The 19,927-nt window shown below is 42.4% G+C and overlaps 1 protein-coding gene across 1 annotated transcript in view; it reads left to right on the plus strand.

Annotated features, from left to right (window-relative positions):
- PRUNE2 (prune homolog 2 with BCH domain) overlaps window positions 1-19,927 on the plus strand; it is a gene marked incomplete at both ends in the record, with an annotated part of 267,702 nt that overhangs the window by 160,886 nt on the left and 86,889 nt on the right. The window contains 2 exon segments of the mRNA XM_082843243.1: window positions 9,911-10,069; window positions 13,261-19,837. Coding sequence (XP_082699369.1) covers window positions 9,911-10,069; window positions 13,261-19,837 — 6,736 coding nt within the window.

Raw genomic sequence — 19,927 nt, forward strand, 5'->3', positions numbered from 1 at the left:
CCATAAATCACAGAGGGGTACCCAGAGAGGAAGGAAGGTTTCCTGCTTCACTGAAATATTGTTCAAACTAGATGATTTATTTTTATAAGGGAAAATAAATAAAGCCATAACCGTTCAAGCTCATGGTTCAAAACAGGCTGATGGGGATTTTTTTCAAACATCTATACACAATTGCGGAAATAATTTATTATTATTTGGTAGCTGGTGTGTTGCCCAGGTTCTACCATCTCAAAAATAAAGCATGACTAGTGAGTGGATTTTCCATTATGCATAGGTCCTGAGTTATTCATTCCCGTATAGAAATCCTTATAAACATATGAAAACTTTAATAAAGGGGTCCTTAAGTGGAACAACAGTCTAGCCCTTTTCTCACTGAGTCCTTAAATTCATACTACATTGAAAAGTTTTGATTATGGGTCTGTCCTTGAAGAAAATGTAAATTAGGCTGAGCTGGTAAATAAGGTGATGACGTGTTTGTCTTTAATTGGTTGTGAACCTCCCCACATCCAAGCATTCTATCTACTATTAACTAGTTGTGAGAGGCTACCTAGGACTCCCTTTCATGAAGTACAGTATATAAGCATCTTTTTCTAGGGCAGCTGTCTGTTGGTGTAACATTCATTAGTTCTCCTTATGATGGAGACAGTGAGGATGAGGCAGTATGCCAACTTGCTTAATTTCAGATTGATCTGAAAGCAACCCATTTAATTTCCAGAAGTCCTTAACTTACACCTGTGCTTTCAGATGAACCATCTCCCAATCTCCCTCTCATCTTTACCCCTCCCCTCCCCCTTCCCTCTCTCTCTCTTTCTCTCTTTCCCTCCATTAATGAAATGTTTATAATTATTTGTCCCATGACATGAAAACAGTGGTTTTCAGTACTCATGTGCTGTCTCCCTCTATTCTTGAATTCTTCAACCCAGATGATGACCTTACAAGGATGATTGCTTACAAGATTGTTGGTTTCTTCTCTAATACTTATGACATGCTTGACCTAAATTGAAGCATCTGCAGATTGATACATTAATTAGTCTTTGATAGTTGTGCCTTTACAAGAGGGCTTTGCTTGAAACAATGGTGATATTACAGGCTCTTTGTATTAAGATGCCCACTCGGTTGGGGTAAAAAAAATTACCTCTTTTGTCTTTGTATCCCTTCCCTGTAATCCTAATTCCTGGTTTCCCTAGGCTTTTGAGCAGAAGGAAAGTAATGTTAGGAGCATCCTTAAATGATGAGATTTCTTTACATACTAAATGGTAAAGTGGGGATTCTTCCATTGTTTGTGTGTCTAAGGTAACAGAGCAAGAAAAACTACATGAGGGTAATTCCGGACAAACCGTGACTATGCCAGTTCATCTGCTTTTTTTGTGTGTACATATGCATACCCAACTTTTAAAAGTACATATTGCTGCCAGAAACTTTATAGCAGTTTCTTTGGGCAAGTTTTCAATTAGGCTCATACATGAGTCAATGGTCAGCCTACACCAATATTTTACAGAATAAATGAGAAACTGGAAATTAATCATAAAGCATGATAATATTGACTCATCAGAAAGTTTAAGCATCACGTTATTAGCATTGATTAAAATCAAGGATGTGGCTTGCTTGTGTATAGTGACGAGGGAGAATTAATAACAAACGGAAGTAAATGGAGTAGCAAAAAGCTTTTATGAAATTAAAAATGGAGTGAGTAATGTCTTTCAAGAATTATTTCATTTGAGAATAACATACAGGTTAGAACCTGAGCTCTGAAGTCAGACTCACCTGGGACCAAGTCCTGTTTTTACACATGTGAGCTGTGTAACATCAATTACTTAACCTTCTAAACCCTCCATTTTCTCAATGCAAAACAGAAATAACGTTACCAACATCATCTGGCCATCTTAAAGTTTAAATGAGATGATGTAAAGCATTTAACAGAGTGCTTAATGCAGAAGCAGTGTGTGAGGAAATCGTTTTAGGCAATATGCTATTGGTTTAAATGAAAAGTAATAAATATATATATTTGTTATTTCTATATTGTAGTATTTTAATTTTCACAAAATCTTTTCATGAAAGGGCTCTCTTTTTGAATGATAACGTGTACTGCTTGGCTCTATTTTCAAAATATGATGCATAATATAGTTGAAATAGACCCAGTGAAGTTTTTAGTAGTAAAATGCCTTGGCTAGCTTATAGAAATAAGAACCATAGAGTTTTTTTAAAATAACATGTGGTAAAAACATGGGGAATATCTTTGCTTACCAATTAAAGCGTACAAAAAGACAGAATGAATAAAATCTCTTTAATTTATGCATTTTCTGTTCTCATAAATCATTTTCCTGTCAAAATTATCAGACTTAATTATTGCTGAATATTTTAAACATCATAATGGAATTTTGGTAGCATAAATCATGAAGCTTTCAGTAAGAACTTTTGTGTACATACCTCAGCATTTTTCATATATCTTGATAAAATAGTCCTCAGTCTAGAAGTAAATCTATGCAGAGTATAAATGTCAGACTATACTCGTAAATTTCGGTAACTCAGCAATCCATGCTGACCATTTTGCTTACAAGGTAGTTATGGACTGTCATACTATCTTTCTAAGACTCACTGTTCTCAAAGATGAAGCTGTATGAGCTTGTGTTTTAATGTCGGTCATGATTTTTATACAAGCATCCTACCTACAGATTATATCTCCTCACTTGATTTTTCTATTTCCTGGAAAAAGAAAAAAATTTCAGACATAATAAATCTGGGAATAGCCTGTCCATGACATCAGAAAATAATTTATTTTTCTTTTATTTAATAAAAGCATTACTCAATGTATTTAATTTGTAAGAGAGACAACTGTTTTGGATTACGTGCATAGTCCAGAGTACTGGACCTAAATGGGACGAGTACTAGCACGAGGAATAAAATCCATTGAATGTGATACTGACCAGGGTTATTGGTCTTCCTTAATCAACAGAAATTGATAAGAGGCCAGACAAGAAATTCAGGCAAGGCTTTAATGGGGCCCCTGCTGCAGGAGCGGGAGAGGGAAAACAAGTAACAGGTTCCCTTGCTCGCTCCCGGAAGCGGGGGTGGGGGGCGGGGACAAGCTGGTTCCTTACATGGGGTGAGGGTAGGGGTGTGTCCAGGGGTCGGGCCAGAGGGGCGGCTTAGGTGGTCTGCCCACCCCTTTCGTGGTGTTGAGTGCAGGGGGCATGCGCAGTACCCTGCTTTTGCTCCCAACCCCCTGTTTTTGCTCCCTGCTCTTCAGAAGTGGCAGTTGGGTGTTTGGGTTTTTTTTAGGTTTTTGGATCTTGTTGTCCATAACTGGGCCCCAGCTGCCCACGTACACAATTATTTTTAGTCCCTTGTAGTTTCTTTGAATTTGGTTGCTCAAGGAGACGTTTGTCCAGGTGCAAGCACTGCAGCAAAGGGTCCCAGGTCCCAGCCTGTCTCAAAGGTAGTGTGGCACTTGGAATGATGCAAAAGGCTCTATCCACGGCGATGTGGCTAAAGGAAAAAAATCACTACACATTTTTCTGTTGCTTTATTTGTATAGTGGCAAACAGAAGCTCATTCATTGAGTCTAACTTGGAATTAAGGATAAAGGATCCATTAATGAGATAAACACTGCCTGACCCAGAGTTTTTATATCTTATATTACTTTTTAAATGACTTTGCTTCATATGTAACTTCCTCTGTCATCTCACACTAGGAATTTTACATGTGAATCACTTTAATGACTTAAAAGATGTGTGTGATTATCATTTAAAAGTTCACAGTATTATAAAGGATATAAGGTAAGAAATTGTAATATGAATATTCAGTTCCCGTACCAAGAATTTGTGAAATACTTTCTATGAATCAAATTACTCCCATGAATCCTAAGAACGACCTTTTGATAGCTGATGAATCAGGAAAGGAAAGGGATTTAACATTTATTGTCTACTATATGCCAAACACTGGGCCTGCTTTTTGATACACATATGTCCTTAGTACTCACAGCCGTGTTATGAGGTGAGGGTTTACAGATGAGGAACTCTAAGGCTCAGAGAGATGAGAGAAACTCACTCAAGGAACCCAGCTAGTGAATGGCAAAGCCAGAGTTAACCTCCGAACTCTTTACTAGGAACCTTGGAGAGAGTGCCCTAAAATAGTGGAGAGACACAATCAGATTATAGATTAGCAATTTGGCTAAATTATGACAACTTTAATATCAAGGTATGTTAATATCCATCATATGTTAACTTCAATATATATTAGTTGAATAACTATAGAAATGACATCCTAATTTATGATTATAGAAATTATTTTCTACTTTACACTATGATCTTTTTTTGTGTCATTAAGTATTCTTTGACAGCATGATTTTTAATAGCAACATAATATTCTTTTATGTTACTGTTCCATAATTTATTGAACCAGTTCTCTATTGTTGGATATTTAGACTTTCAAATTTTAGTTATTATAGTAATAATTCAGTGAATAGCTTTGTCCACAAACCTTTTGTGTGTATATATGATTATTTCTTTAGAATATATTTCTAACAGTGTATGAGAATGCCCATTCAGCCATATTTACCAATTACAGGAAAAGAGAAGACGAAACATTTTCTTATGAGAGGATTTCTTTGTTAATGGTTTCAGGTATTTCAATTATAAATTGTCTTTTACGTTCATCAACTATTTTCTTCTATTGCTATGTCTGCTTTTTCTCATTGATTTATAAGAACTCAGTCTCGAGGACATTAAACGTGTCTCTTCCCTGTTTTAAAACAAATAAAGCAATGTAAATAATAATTATTCCATTGAGAAACTTTTGAGTGGGTTTTAAGCAGAAGAATATCATGGTTCTGGTTACATTTTTTCAAAGCTCTTTCTTGGTCCCGTGTGGAGAACTGATCGCAGGGAGAGGAGACAAGAGCGGCTACAGGGAGACCAGTTGAAGGGCTATCACCCAAGTTCAGGGAAGAGATAATGGCAACTGTGGCTACGACACTAACAGAGATGGAAAGAAGTGAGGGAAGTGTCTGGACTTGAGATATGTTTTAGAGGGAAAGTTAACAGGATTTGCTGATGGATTATGTGAAGAATGTGGGGGGAAAAAGGAATCAAGAACAATTCCTAGATGTTTGGCTTGAGTAACTGGGTGGATGGTGGTGCGATTTGATGCTGTGGAGGAGACTGGGGTGGAGGTAGGTTGTATTTTATTTGAGATGCTTATTAGACATTGATGTGATGGTATCACATGGATAACCAAGGTTAGTGTTGAGGTGGATGTGATTTGGTTGTCACTGGCAGATAGGCGGTTTGAAAGCCATGTGACTGGATGAAATCACTAAGGAGAATGTATAGACAAAGAGAAAGGGGTTAGGAACATTTAGAGGTTGACTAAGGGAGAGGAACTAGCAAAGGTGACTGAGGAGTACCCAGTGAGTTGGGAGAAAAACAAGGAGAGTGCAATGACAGGAAAGTGAAGGAGTTAAATATTTCAAGAAGGAGGGAAGATCAACCTCTTGAGATTCTTGGGAGAAGTTAATTAGAGTAAGAACAGGAAACAGATTTTGGGATTTCGTGACCTGGAAATGATTGATACTTTTGAGAAGAGCCGTTTCAATGGAATGATGGGGGCAGAAACCTGACAGGAGGGATTCAGAAGACAATAGAAATACAAATATATGAGCAATGTAAGGAGAGTGGGTTTTTCTCTTTCAAAGAATATGCACATTTAAGGACTCAGATGTGTATAAGACATTATTTAGATCACTTTTATTTCATGTGATACACTAAAGCTATCCGTGTATAGAATGAAAACTAAAATTTTCAGAGCGATGGAATAAGAAATATCAATAAAATAGAATTTTGTGAGAGAATGGAATTTTCCACTGCATTTGTCCAAGTACTTTCAACCACTAATGTAGTAAATCTGTTGGACACTATCACTATCTTGGTTGTCATATTAGTTAAAATAGAGCCCTATCATTTCTGTTTTCCTGCCCTTTGCCCTTATGATCATCAACCTCTTCTTAGGGCCCTTGAGATCTACACCTTGCTTTTGGCCAGGAAATAACAAAGCCTTTTTCTCCCTACGTTTTCAGGTCTTCCTACTCATTTCAAAACTAGGAATTACTGAAGCAAAAGAACTCATGACCTCTGAAAATGTTTAATGATCTAATCTCTGCGTCCATGAGTGACAGAAGACTGACAGGGAACACTTCCCCATTCTTCCTAACTGGCGTGTCGGAATAGTCTGGGTTTTGGCCAGTCATTTCCCAGGTGTAATGATTAGTAAAGTAACTTCCTAAATTCCATGCAGCAATCTCAGGCTGGGGTCATATTTCAAACGTGGAAGTTTGGATGGTGGGGTTAGGTGGTAAATGAAGGTAGGATTCCTTTCTTTTCTAAACCTTTGGCAAATTGAGTGGGATATATATATATATATATATAAAATTTTATATTTTATATATTTTATATATATATATATATATAATTTTAACTTAAGGTAGGGAAAACATTTTGGAGACGTTTGAGCAGATTAACAAATAGTATTTGTATACTCGTAACTAAAACAGTAATTTATCAGGTAGAAGGCAGATGGGGGGAATAAAATGCCAACCTGTATCTACAGTTGGGTTGTGTTGATGACGAAGTGGTATTTATTCAGGGCCAGCCTAGCTTGTCAGCAACATAAGAGCTGTTACAGCACATGACTCCCTGAGCAGCTAGAAGACAATAATAAATTATGCCCTATGCAAACAGCACCGGCATAAAAGTAGAACAAACAGACCCTGCCTCCCGGATTCCTGAAGAATCTTACTCATTCCCTTGTTTGATTCTGCTTTAAACATGAAACTCCTGACATTATCCTAAAGCCAGTGAGATTGAATCTGGTTTGGGCAATTTTATTGGGGTGGATAGGACATAGTTGTTGACAGTCTGTTTTGGGGTGACTGTAAAATGTAAGTATTTTATTTCTCTAATATGCCTAAATGCTTCACATAAATCTTTGTTTTATCAATACCTCATGTGATCCTGTGGAATTCGGGGCCACCCAGGGGAAAACTGGGGAAGTATTACTCAAAGCAGCTTGATTCTAAGAATCACTTGAGATACATAATGGAATTACAGATTCTTGGACCCAGTCCTGGGCTGCTAAATGAGAACCTCTAACAAAGCGGCCCAGAAAGACACACCCCAGGGTGACGTTTATGATGAGGCTGGTGTGAGGGGCAAGGAGCTAAGGGCCTGAGTCAGTAAAAGTCCTGTGACAGCATTGAGAGAGCCCAAAGGATTGGTTCACAGGAAAATATATGCATTAAAAATGGCTCCCTAGAGCAGTGCTCTTCATATTTCCATGTGTATTTGAATTGCCTAGGATTTGTGGGAAATGCAGATTCTGCTTCAGTAAGTCTGGGGTGTGACCCGACACTCTACATTTCTAACAAGATGCCCGACAGTGCCAGTGCCGCTGGACTTGAGTTTAGCAAGATCCTAGAGCCATAATTTTAATTAATTAATTTATTTTATTTTTTTATTTTTGACCGCGTGCCGTGTGTTTGTTACTGCATGCGGGATCTTTGTTGAGGTATGTGGGATCTTTCGTTGCGGTGTGCGGGCTTCTCTCTAGTTGTGGCGCGCGGGCTCAGTAGTTGTGGCACATGGGCTTAGTTGCCCCGCAGCATGTGGCATCTTAGTTCCCCAACCAGGGATCAAACCTGCATCCCCTGCATTGGAAGGCGGATTCTTTACCACTAGATCACCACGGAAGTCCCTAACACAGATGAATCCAAACAGGTTGGAGCTCAGCCAACATTTTTGAATAGCAAATGTTCCACAAGTATGGCTTTGAATAATGCTTATTCTACTGAATCTTAATCTTGTGCTGAGGTACCAGTAAAACCAGCCTTCTCTTGTTTGAGTGACGCAGCTCGGAGTGTCATGATAATTGTTACTGTAGGTGAGAATCTCTTAGAAATGGTGTGTCTTCTTTCAAAGGTTTATAAATATGTTGGGGGGAATGAGTTTATGTACATAATGAAAAAATATTTTGAAAGGAAAATTGTAAGTTTTCTTGTGCCAAAGCCTTCAGTCACTGGAGATAAGATGTATGTGGAGTTGTCCATTATTGTTTTCCTTTGGGACCATATCTTCATTTACAATTCTTAATTGCAAAAAGCTCAGCATTGAGGTTCTTGATGGTTAATACCAATGATGATTTGAAATAATTGTATCTATTGAATGCACATTGTGTATAATAGGTCCAATTTTTTTTAAAAGCTCACTCTAAATATCTACTTCTTTTGTGGGTGAATTAATTTTTTTGAAGTACCTAAAGATGATTATTGTTATGACACTTGGACAATAAATTAAAAGCATGAAAGCTGACCGTGTGCATACTTCCAAAAGCTATTGTATTTGAGCATGATAAATTTCATTACCAAGTCAGTGCGATAGATCCTTTGTATTCATCAGCAATATATCCTGAGATCTTTGTGAATTCCCATGTGCACCTTGTAACTGAAGATGCCTAATAAGAGTAGTGGCCTCAGGAGTGGACAACAAGGCTCCTAGAAGCATGGAAGGTGGTGATGGGCTGGGCCCACCCAACTGCCAGGTTTCTTGTGTGCCCTCTGGGGAACCTCATCGACCTTGAGATTTGGCTCAGCAGAATTACAGAGTACATGTATTACGGCCATTTTAAGTGGCTAGTAAATAGTCTAAGCCACAAATATCAAATCCACAAGTGTCAAAGGGCTACCATATACAAACATTAATCTGGACATGAAAAAAATCTGCACCTATATGCACTGCACTGTTTAGTTCTTCATCATGGTTATCTGAGGAGGAGGTACGTGGTACTTCCACTTCCTATGGGACACATTTCTGTACTGCTTTAATGTTTTACCAGTGGCATGCATAATTCTGATGACTTCGTAAGCAGAAAAAAGTTGGAATTCTTTGTATCTCTTGAATGCACGGCATGGTGATTTTCACTGAGTAGAGCAGTGGACTGTCAGTGGATGATTATATGATTGTCATTTACATGTGCTATTACATATACACACTATGATAAAGGATTATGTAGCACGGGTTGATTTTGTATATATGTCTCTCCAGTCATTCAACAAACTTTTCTTGAGCAACTAGTATATGCCATGCATTATGCTAGGGGCTGAGATATGGTCTTCAGTGTATTTTATTTTATCTTATTTTCTAAAGAGAGAGAGACAACCATGCTGACAAAGTGGTTCTCATTGTAGTAAATAAAACTCGAAAAGGCCAGAACATTTCCACAGATGATGTGAGTCACAGGTCTGGGTACTCTGCGGTAATGGGTCCCTTTTCCACAGTTATTCATTCCTCCTTAGCTACCACTTAGAGCAAGCAGATCTGACATCACATCCCTAACACAAATCTCCTAGACTTCTACACTGGAATAAAAGGCATTCAGTAGACTCAGCTAAATCCATCTTTAGGAATTCTGCTTGGAGTTAATGATAACCATTAGAAAACAATTATAGAAAAGAACGATAACTTCCTCCTATTTTTCTGGTAGGTTGTATCAATAATAATATTCAGCAGACATTCCTATGTCCTATGAACAATAAAAGGAAAAGTATATTTTACAAAGTCAGTATTTGAATAAACATTTTAGGAAAAAGATGTTAAGCTATTTGTTCCTCTATAAACTATTCTTAATAATAATAGCAAAGATGCCTTCCTTTCCTGGTTTAGGAAAACAAAACAAAAAAAGCAAAAGTATATTTTAAGCCATAGCATGAAAATTTCCAAACTTTCTCAAAGCAAAGTGTTTATTTCATTTGCATCTAATAATAAGTATCAGTGGTAATACATCCTAAGACTGGACAAATTTGTGGCACAACTCCCCAGAGCTGGGCAGTTTGACATTAATATCAAATTGACTGTTGTTTCAGGACTGTACGTTTCACAGCAGTATCACCAGTGATTTGAAAGCATTCTCAGACAAGTTCGGTTTTGATGTCCTCATCCTCTTGGCCAACTACCTGTCGGAGGAGCAGCAGCCCAGACGACAGATCGCTGTGTACTCTGAGAACCTAGAGGTGTGCAATCAGGTAAGGACCTCCTTGACCCAGCACATTTCACTGCATCTCCCCTCCTGCTGGCTCTCAGAACATGCGGTAGAAGACGGCCATGGACTGCTGACTTAAAGAAATTGGTCCAAGAGATAAGGTCCTAGAGTTTGAGTTTTAAGAAATGTTGGGGGTATTTTACACATTCTGTTAGTTAGTTAATGATTTATTTATTTATCAGTGCTTTAATTCAGATTTTTAGTTTTCAGTTTCAATGCTATATTAGTTAATTAACTAATTAATTAGTTTTCAGTACTTTAATTCAGATTTTTAGTTTTTAGTTTTGGTGCTGTATTACCAAAAAATCATCTAAATAGAATTGTCAGTGAGATAAAAGTTGGCCTTTTTTTTTTTTAAATCGAGGTATAATTGACAGGTAACATTATATTTCGAGTGTACAATATAATGAGTCAATGTTTGTATATGTTGTGAAATAATCACCACAATAAGGCCCGTTAGCATCCATCACCATACATGATGACAGGGTTTTTCTTGTGATGGGGACTACTCTCCACTCTCTTAGCAGCTTTCAGATCCGCAGTACAGTATTATTAACTATAGTCTCCATGCGGTACATGACATCTCCATGACTTGTTTATTTTATAACTAGAAGTTTGTACCTTTTGGCTCCCTTCACCCCACATAGGGGCATTTAAAAGAGCCCCATAACTGTTTCGTTTCTAGGCTGAATTCATAAAGAGAAAGATCATATCTCTTTTTACCCAATAAGGGCTAGTCCTCCTTTGGGTACCGTTTTCCTTGAGGACTGCCACCTGGTGATAATAAAGTTTAGTCCCTGACTAAACATCTGTTTGGGGTCCAGTGTTTAGTAACTGTGCTCTGAAGCTTTAATCCAAGTTAGTTTTTTGACCACAACCACGCTGATACCTTGGATATGTCTTGAGAAAAATATTCATATATGTTAAAAAAAAAAAAAAAAAAGAACAACCATTTTTCTCCAGGTACTAAAATTCTGATGGGGTAATCAGTCAGCTCTTCTTGGTTGAGAACAGAGTCTTTTAACCCAAGGCTTTGGAAATATAAGAAATAGACAAAATTGGGCTTCCCTGGTGGCGCAGTGGTTGAGAGTCCACCTGCCGATGCAGGGGACACGGGTTCATGTCCCGGTCTGGGAAGATCCCACATGCTGAGGAGCGGCTGGGCCCGTGAGCCATGGCCGCTGAGCCTGTGCGTCCAGAGCCTGTGCTCCGCAACGGGAGAGGCCACAACAGTGAGAGGCCCGCATACCGCAAAAAAAAAAAAAAGAAATAGACAAAATTAATGAAAATAGGGCAGTGAGTATGCCAAAGCAGGTACATTTAATAACTAATATGAGAACATATGTAATTCATTATAATATGGATGACATGGGCATAGAACAATTTCATCACTTACCTTTCCTCACTAATGGATTAGACAACTGGTCTACCCACAGGTGGCTAGAGGTGAAGTCTCAACTCCCTTCTTTGACATCCTCACTTTCTGTCCCCCAAGAGATCCATTTCTTGATATATGACTGAAGTCACTCTCCAGCCTCTCTGTGCCCTCTCAAGTCCAGATATGAATGAGCCCCCTTCTCCTGCTGCAGATGCTTTTGGTGCCCTTCTGACCCACATACATCTGCGAATTGCATCACCAGCCTGTGGCTTTTTTAGTGCTTTGCTCTGCACTGAGTTTCAAAGCTGAATTTTATCTTTGGTCACTGGTTTCCTAGGGACAGGACTTAGGCCTCCTAAGCCTCCAATACGGTGGTTTTCAAATCACTTTTTGTAGCAAATCAATCTAGAAATTGGTTAATCTAAAACAGACAGAAGTACAAGAGTGGATGAAGAGGTTAGAAGCCCTTGAGTTGACTCCACCCTGTCTCTCCTCGGCCCCCACCCATTTGCCCAAGAGACATCTCCTTGAAATCTTGAGCAACACAAAGTCAAGACTGCTCTAGAGGAATCCTTCTTTGGCCATGTGGTCCCAGTTGGTTAAGGGTCAGCCTTTGCAGCTGGACTGCCTGAGTTCAAAATGTGGCTCCATCACTTGTTAGCTGTGTGTTGTTGGTCAAGTTATTTAAGCTTCCTGTCTATTTCCTCACTGGAAAAATGGGGATAAAAAGTTCCTACCTTGTAGGGCTTCCCTGGTGGCGCAGTGGTTGAGAGTCCGCCTGCCGATGCAGGGGACACGGGTTCGTGCCCCGGTCCGGGAGGATCCCACATGCCGCAGAGCTGCTGGGCCCGTGAGCCATGGCCGCTGAGCCTGCGCATCCGGAGCCTGTGCTCCACAACGGGAGAGGCCACAACAGTGAGAGGCCCGCGTACAGCAAAAAAAAAAAAAAAAAGTTCCTACCTTGTAGAATTATTGTGAGGGTTAAAGGAGATAATGCACATAAAACCCTTAGAACGGTGCCTGGCATATGAAAGCATTCAATAAATGTTAATTATTATTATTACTATCTATGTGAGCTCTGTAGTTGTTACTATTATTGTTGTTGTTGTTGTTATTACCTCCACTAATCCTATGGGGCCATTTCAAATGCCCAGTGTGCAAAATACCTTCAACATTTCCTAAAACAATCATAGAGCTACAGCCCAGTTTTGGCCTCACACTGACCATCACACATCTCTGCCTTCCAAGGCAGCTTCGTCTGTCCTGGGCCCCGTATAGATGCTTCCTGGGGCAGGAAGAGACAGTTGGGGCCTGAGTGCCGTTGAGTAAGCTGCCCCTGGTAGCTGCTTTCTCTTTCCTACATTCTCCTTTGCCTTCTGAGGCTTTCAGAGGTTAAAGCAGGTCCTGGCTGCCTGCTACCAACAAGAGCCTTCCTTCTGCCCCATTTTCCCTTATTCCAATACTTTTCCCCTAGTTTTGTCAGCAACCAGCATGATCTCTCGCTTTTGTAAAGCTGAATTTTACTCCTGTTGGAAGATGGTATTAAGTTACACTGAGGAAAGGTTTTATATGATTTTGGGTTCAACAAAAAGCCAATTTGGTAGGATTAAAGAAAGCATTGGTGGTATATTAAGTGGGACTTTCCATATTTTATGTTATAGAATTCTCAGTTCTCTGTCTTCTTTCTAGACAGATGAACACAGATTAATTTTACATTACAAAAAATTAAGAAAGACAAATTGCAAAGAGCTAAGAGAGCCTGGGTGCTCACACAAATCCCTGTGCCTCCCCGACAGATTTGCTGTGAACTGGAAGAGTGCCAGAACCCTCGCCTGGAGCTGGAGCCCTTTGAATGTGGCTGTGACGAGATCCTGGTGTATCAGCAGGAGAACCCTTCAGTGACTTGTGATCACGTGGTTCTCCTGGTCAAGGAAGTCATCAATAGGAGGTGTCCAGAGATGGCCTCTAACAGCCGGACATCCTCCACAGAAGCAGTGGCAGGCAGCGCCCCGCTCTCCCAGGGGTCTTCTGGGATTATGGAGTTGTATGGTTCTGACATAGAGCCACAGCCCAGCTCCGTGAATTTCTTGGAAAACCCTCCCGATCTCAGCGATTCTAACCAGGCCCAGGTGGATGTCAACGTGGACCTCGTTAGCCCGGATAGCGGGTTGGCCACCATTAGGAGCAGCCGCTCGTCCAAGGAGAGCTCAGTTTTCCTCAGTGATGACAGTCCAGTGGGAGAAGGTGCTGGGCCTCACCACAGCCTCCTCCCAGGATTTGACTCCTACAGTCCCATCCCTGAAGGGGCAGTAGCGGAGGAGCACGCCCCATCTGGAGAACACAGTGAATCCTTTGACCTTTTCAACTTTGACCCAGCACCCATGGTTTCTGGGCAGTCCCAACCATCTTCCCATTCTGCAGACTACTCCCCAACAGATGACTTCTTCCCCAACAGCGATTCATCAGAAGGACAGCTCGCCCCGGGGCCTAAAAGACTTGATGAGATAGGGATGGACGTGTCGAATTATTCATCCAGTTCTCTTTTGTCAGGGACTGGGAAAGATAGCCTTGTGGAATTTGATGAGGAGTTTGTCCAGAGACAAGAAAGTCCCCGTGATAATTCTGAAAGAAATTTGAGCCTGACAGGGTTTGTGGAAGATGAATCTCCTTCACCAGAAAGTCTGAAAAATGTTGGAAGGAGGGTCCCACCAACACCTATGAATAGCTTTGTGGAGAGCTCACCATCCACTGAAGAACCAGCTCTACTCTCTTCAGAAGATATGACCCCCAAAACAGTCAACACGGGTCACACTGGGCCACCTCCAACCCAGGCACGGTGCAGCAGCTGGTGGGGTGGTTTGGAGATTGAGTCTAGAAACACTGCAGACGCATGGAGTTCCAGTGAACAGGAATCTGTCTTCCAGAGCCCCGAGTCATGGAAAGATCGTAAGCCCAGCCCAGTTGATAGGAGAGCCTCAGAGTCTATATTTCAACCCAAGACTCTTGAATTCCCAAAGTCAAGTCCCTGGGAGTCAGAATTTGGTCAGCCTGGGCTGGGCAGCAATAATATTCAAGACCAAAATGAGAAAAACTTGCAGTTTCAGGATATGTCCCCTGAAAACTCGCATTTGCCGAATGCTTTTCCTCAGGGAACAAACCACCTGATAGAAGACTTTGCGGCTTTGTGGCGTTCTGATCGCTCACCCACAGCCATGCCTGAGCCGTGGGGAAATCCCACGGATGACGGGGAACCAGCTGCTGCAGCGTCATTCCCAGCCTGGAGAGCATTTGCTAAAGAAGATGACGCCGAAGCTTTGAAAAATACCTGGAATCTGCACCCGATGAGCGGTGAGACACCTTCTGTGAGGGACGCAAACGAGTGGGCCATGGCAAAAAGCGGGTTTTCTTTCCCTTCAGAAGACCTCATAGACAGTTCGCCCAGTGATGCAAATAGCGAAGCAGTTCCAGAGATCTGGGGCAAGAAGAACCATGACTCCGGGGATGATGTTCTTGTATCTGGAAATCCCAGATCTGATCTGGATCGTGCATGGAATAGTTCTAAGCCAGTGAAGGATGATCAGAATGGTTTCGTGGATGCAAAACTTAGGGGGAAGGTGTACGAAAATGTAGATTCCTGGAACCTTTTTGAGGAGGGTCACAAGAAAGGAGGGTCAGATGTCCTAGCACCTTGGGAAGATTCCTTCTTATCCTATAAATGTTCCGATTACAGTGCATCCAACGTAGGGGAAGATTCAGTGCCATCCCCCTTAGATACCAACTACTCCACCTCTGACTCTTGTACTTCACCAACATTTGCTGGAGACGAAAAAGAAACCAGAGACAAGCCATTTGCTAAAGAGGCAGGTTTCGAGTCACAAGATGCTAACTGGACCTCAGGGGATGCTGACATGCCTCCTCAGTCCCCAGAGCAGCCACCTAGAAATAGAATTAGTTCAGGTCCTGGGAACCTGAAAATGTGGGCTTCACCTCACGCAGATGGTAGCTCTGAAACAAACGCCCCTCACAGCCCAGATAAAGATTTGCTCAAAGCAGAGCCCGCCGATGATCAGAACACCTCCGTGGAGGATGATATTGGGGAAAGCAGCCAGTCCAGCTACGATGACCCCAGCATGATGCAGCTGTACAATGAAACAAACCGGCAGCTCACGCTTCTGCACAGCGGCGCCAACTCCTGCCAGGCGGCCCCCGACAATCTCGACTTGTGGAACAGAGTGATTCTGGAGGACACTCAGTCTACTGCGACCATCTCGGATATGGACAACGACTTGGACTGGGATGACTGCAGTGCAGCTGTGGCCATCACCGGTGAAGGTCAAGCACAGGGGTACATGGCTGAAGGTTCCGAACCCGAAACCCGATTTTCAGTGAGACAGGTAGAACCCTGGAGCGTGGAGTTTCAGGAAGCAAATCAGGTAGATTGGGAACTCCCTGCCTCTTCTGAGCACAGCTTGAACACTGCTCCCGACGTATATCACATGCTGAACGAAAAAAGCGGGCAGCTGATCGCGAATAGTATTTGGGATTCCGTTATGAGAGATAACGCCATGTCATCATTAATGTTACCCGGCCCATCGTATGTTACAGATCCAGAACAAAGCAAATCGCCTCCTGAAACGTCCAGCTCATTAGAAAAAATTCAGGACAGTCACATCCCAGACATGCTGGAAGCCTCTGGAGCCAGTGAGTCAGAAACACTTGGTCCTGAGAAGCAGGACACAGGCAGGAGAACCCCACCAAGTGATATGGCATATCTGGTGACCAGACTTGAGAATTCAGGGCATTTTGCATGCTCAGATCCCTGGAGGGGTCCCAGTTATGGACAAAAGGAAAGTGAGATGGAATCCCATGGAGCCGCTGGTAGGGAATGCCCCAGTAAGGAGGAGCTGATGGACGGAAGCTCAGGGGCTTCTGGAAAAGGGCACGGTGGCCAGGAATGCCCTTCCCCAGCTGCATCTGATCATCCAGAAATCTCCAATGAATCAGGCAAAATCAGCTCTCTTTCAGTCACTTCCATTCCTCAAACGGAGGAACCCCAGGAGGTATTAGAGCATGAGAAGGGGTCTTACACTCCAGACCCCTGTGATGTGCAAACAGAGGTGTCCACAGATCACCTGCAGGCAAAAGAGACCTGTGAAGAGCACCTCACGAGTCACAGAAATCCAGGTGAAACTACTGAAATTTCAGGTGGGCTGAATTCCACAATAAGTGTATCTCTACCTGAAATGGATGTGGAGGAAGCTGAAGAATGTAACATTCTGGAGCCAGAGAGAATGAACCAAGACCTACCTTATGGATGTCCCCAAGGACTTGACCTTTGGGATGGCCCTAAAGACAGTGATGTGCAGGTCAACTGCACAAGTTCTGAGATAACTAAGAATCTCGAAGTTAAGAAGACTGAAAACAGCCCTCCAGGAGCCAATTTATCAGGAAATGATGACAGAGACAGTATTTCTAGTGAGTATACACGTTCAAGTGCATCCAGTCCTGACCTAAATGACTCTTCGGCTGCATTGCCTTCCTGGGACGAAGGACCCGATACTGGGCATCAGAAGGAAAACCAAGATGATTGGAATACACAGAATGACCAAGAATCTGAACTAATTACTACTGATGGTCAAGTAGAAGTAAATACCGAAATGAAGGGTTTGGAGAAAAACAGAATGGACAAGTTTGAAAAGAGCTTAGATCACAATGTTCCTAAATATTTAGAGATTTGGAATGACTCAATAGATGGTGATACCTTTTCTTCTTTGTCTAGCCCTGAGACAGGCAAATATTCTGAATATTTAGATGTATATCAGGAAAGAAATCTAGTGGTTAGCCATCAGGAAAAAAGTGAATGTGATATTCCTGAAACTGTGCAGCAAGAGGACGCCAAGTCCATTTCAACAAGCTCAGGTTCTGATGATGATAGTGTAGGCGACGAAGAGTCAGTGGAGAAAGAGATCCATTCAGCCACTTGCCAGGTTGCTCAGAGTGAACTTAGAGCTTGGGATTCATTGAATGAATCTAATAAGTCCTTGGCCACAGCTGATCCCAAGTCTGAGGAATGTTCTGCCTATACAGGCAGTCCAGAACCAGCAGAGAATGAGAATAAGTCAAACCCATTCTTTGACAATCAACAAAGCAGCCCTGATCATGGGAATTTCTTGCCACTAAAGGAGACTGAAATACAGGTTACAGCAGTGGAGAAGGAGACGAGGTCTTCTCCAGAAACAGGGAGGACGGGAGATGCCATATGGCAAATACCTCCCAAAGCTGAACTAAAGAATGAAAATTATTCTGATTTGGAAATGGCTGGCTTCTCCACTGAGAGCACGGAGTGGTGGAACGCCTCCCTACAGGAAGGGCGACCAACTGAGAGGGCATTTGAAGGGGAATTATCTAACTCAAGTGCTGTGCTAGAGGTGAACTCCTCACCACGCCAAAACGTGGATCCCTGGGGAGTACCCATTCAGGGTGATACTGAATCCCTGGAAACGCACGGTACCAATCCTTTCGGTGATAAACACGAGTCACACTTTCTGGATAATAATGGCGAGAATGCCCACGAGCAACTCTGGAACATTCAACCAAGGCAACCAGAGCCAGAAGCTGGTCAGCTTAGCCAGCTTGTAACACCGGACCAAGTGAAAGACAAGGATTCCAGAGAACAGACCATGTCTTCTGCCAGTGACAAACTCACCTCTGAAATACCTACCCAAGAGCAGTGTCAGAATACAGTGCTGTCTGTCTGCAACCAGCCAGACCCAACATTTACTCACACAGATGAAGATGGATGCATTATGTCTAACATATCAACTCCTGAGTGTCAAGAAACAGATTGGTGGGGAGAAGAAAAATCACACCCCAGTGAAATGACAGATTCAAGCCTTGCACCTGAAGATTTCCCTGCTGTCAGTTCTTCCACCCAGTTGATAAAGAAGTCAGGCTCTGAACGGGACGACTCTACCCCTAGTGAGGGCACCCAAGGTGCATTTGTTCCAGACATTTTACACGGCAACTTCCAAGAGGGTGGGCAACTGGCCTCAGCTTCGCCCGACTTGTGGACGGATGTGAGACAACCCGTCGGTGTGAAGACAGATGGTGAGAATCCTGATATACTGACTCACTGTGACCACGACAGCAATTCCCGGGCTTCCAACAGCCCTGATGTATGTCATGATTATGAAGCAAAGCCAGAGACGAAGCAGCACGTTAGTGCTGGGATGGGGCCTGAAGGGGAATCCAGTGAGTTCTATCCCACCGAGCCAGAGAGAGATGAAGAACCCAGTCAGGAGCCGGCGCAGGAATTTGTCCCATATACTTCGGAACTATCTTGTGAAAACGCAATTCCGCTGCCTCGAATCAGCGAGCAGGCAAACACAAATGACTCTTCTCAACCTGCCTCTCACAAAGGTTCTCCTGAACCTTCCGAAATAAACAAATGTGAGGACATTACAGGTTTAAAAGCGTCAGAAAAGGGAGCCAACCCAGATAGAGCACCAATTTTGGAACCCACTGACAGAACAATCCCAGTGCTTGAAAACGTGGGAACTGATACCTGTGTAACTCACCCAGAGCCAACTGTGGATAGCAACAGCTCTTGGGTATCACAGGACTTTTCTCCCGAGAATCAGACCGAGGCAGGGGGCCCGTCGGACCGTGAGCAAGCTTTTGCTACTGAGAATCCTGCCACAGTTCCCGATACTTTGCCAGCCTCAGACACTTGTCTGGATGTCAGCGAAGCTGCCTTTGACCACAGTTTCAGCGATGCCTCAGGTCTCAACACATCCACGGGAACAACAGATGACGTGAGTAAACTGACATTATCAGAAGGAAATCCTGAAATGCCATTTGATGGGGAGGCAGGGAAGCAAGATATCTGTTCCTCTGAAGCCTCGTGGGGTGATTCTGAGTATGAAGTCGTGGGCCAAAATATTGATGAAGATTTAATGAAAGAGCCTGAACACTTTGTCTATGGCGGTGACCCTCCCTTGGAAGATGCCCTGAAGCAAGAGCTGACACCTTACACACCTCCATTTGATTTGTCCTATCTCACGGAACCTACTTCTGGTGTCGAAACCACAGAGGAAGCTGGAACTCCAGAGAATGAGCCTCTGGGGAGCGAAGCCACGGAGATATTGCTTTCTTCCCTTCCTACTGAAAGAAACAAGGAAAACCACGCTGAGGCCACAAACAGACAGCCTGAATGCCAGCTGGTTGTGCTGCATGTTCATGAAGACCCTGAGTCCGTTTCTTTGCCTGTCGGAGTCGACGCCAACATTGAGTTGTCTCCATCAAACGTTGACTGGGAAGTAGAAACAGATCATTCAGATTCACCAGCAGGTGGAGACATAGGACCACCGAATGGTAAGAAACCTTTCATTCCTCCACCCTCAAGAAACTGCTGCTTTCCTTCAATCAATGCATTTGTAAGACACATTCTCCCTGCCAATGTGG

Source organism: Leucopleurus acutus (assembly GCF_964270905.1).
Source record: "Leucopleurus acutus genome assembly, chromosome: 7".
Taxonomy (NCBI): Eukaryota; Metazoa; Chordata; class Mammalia; order Artiodactyla; family Delphinidae; genus Leucopleurus; species Leucopleurus acutus.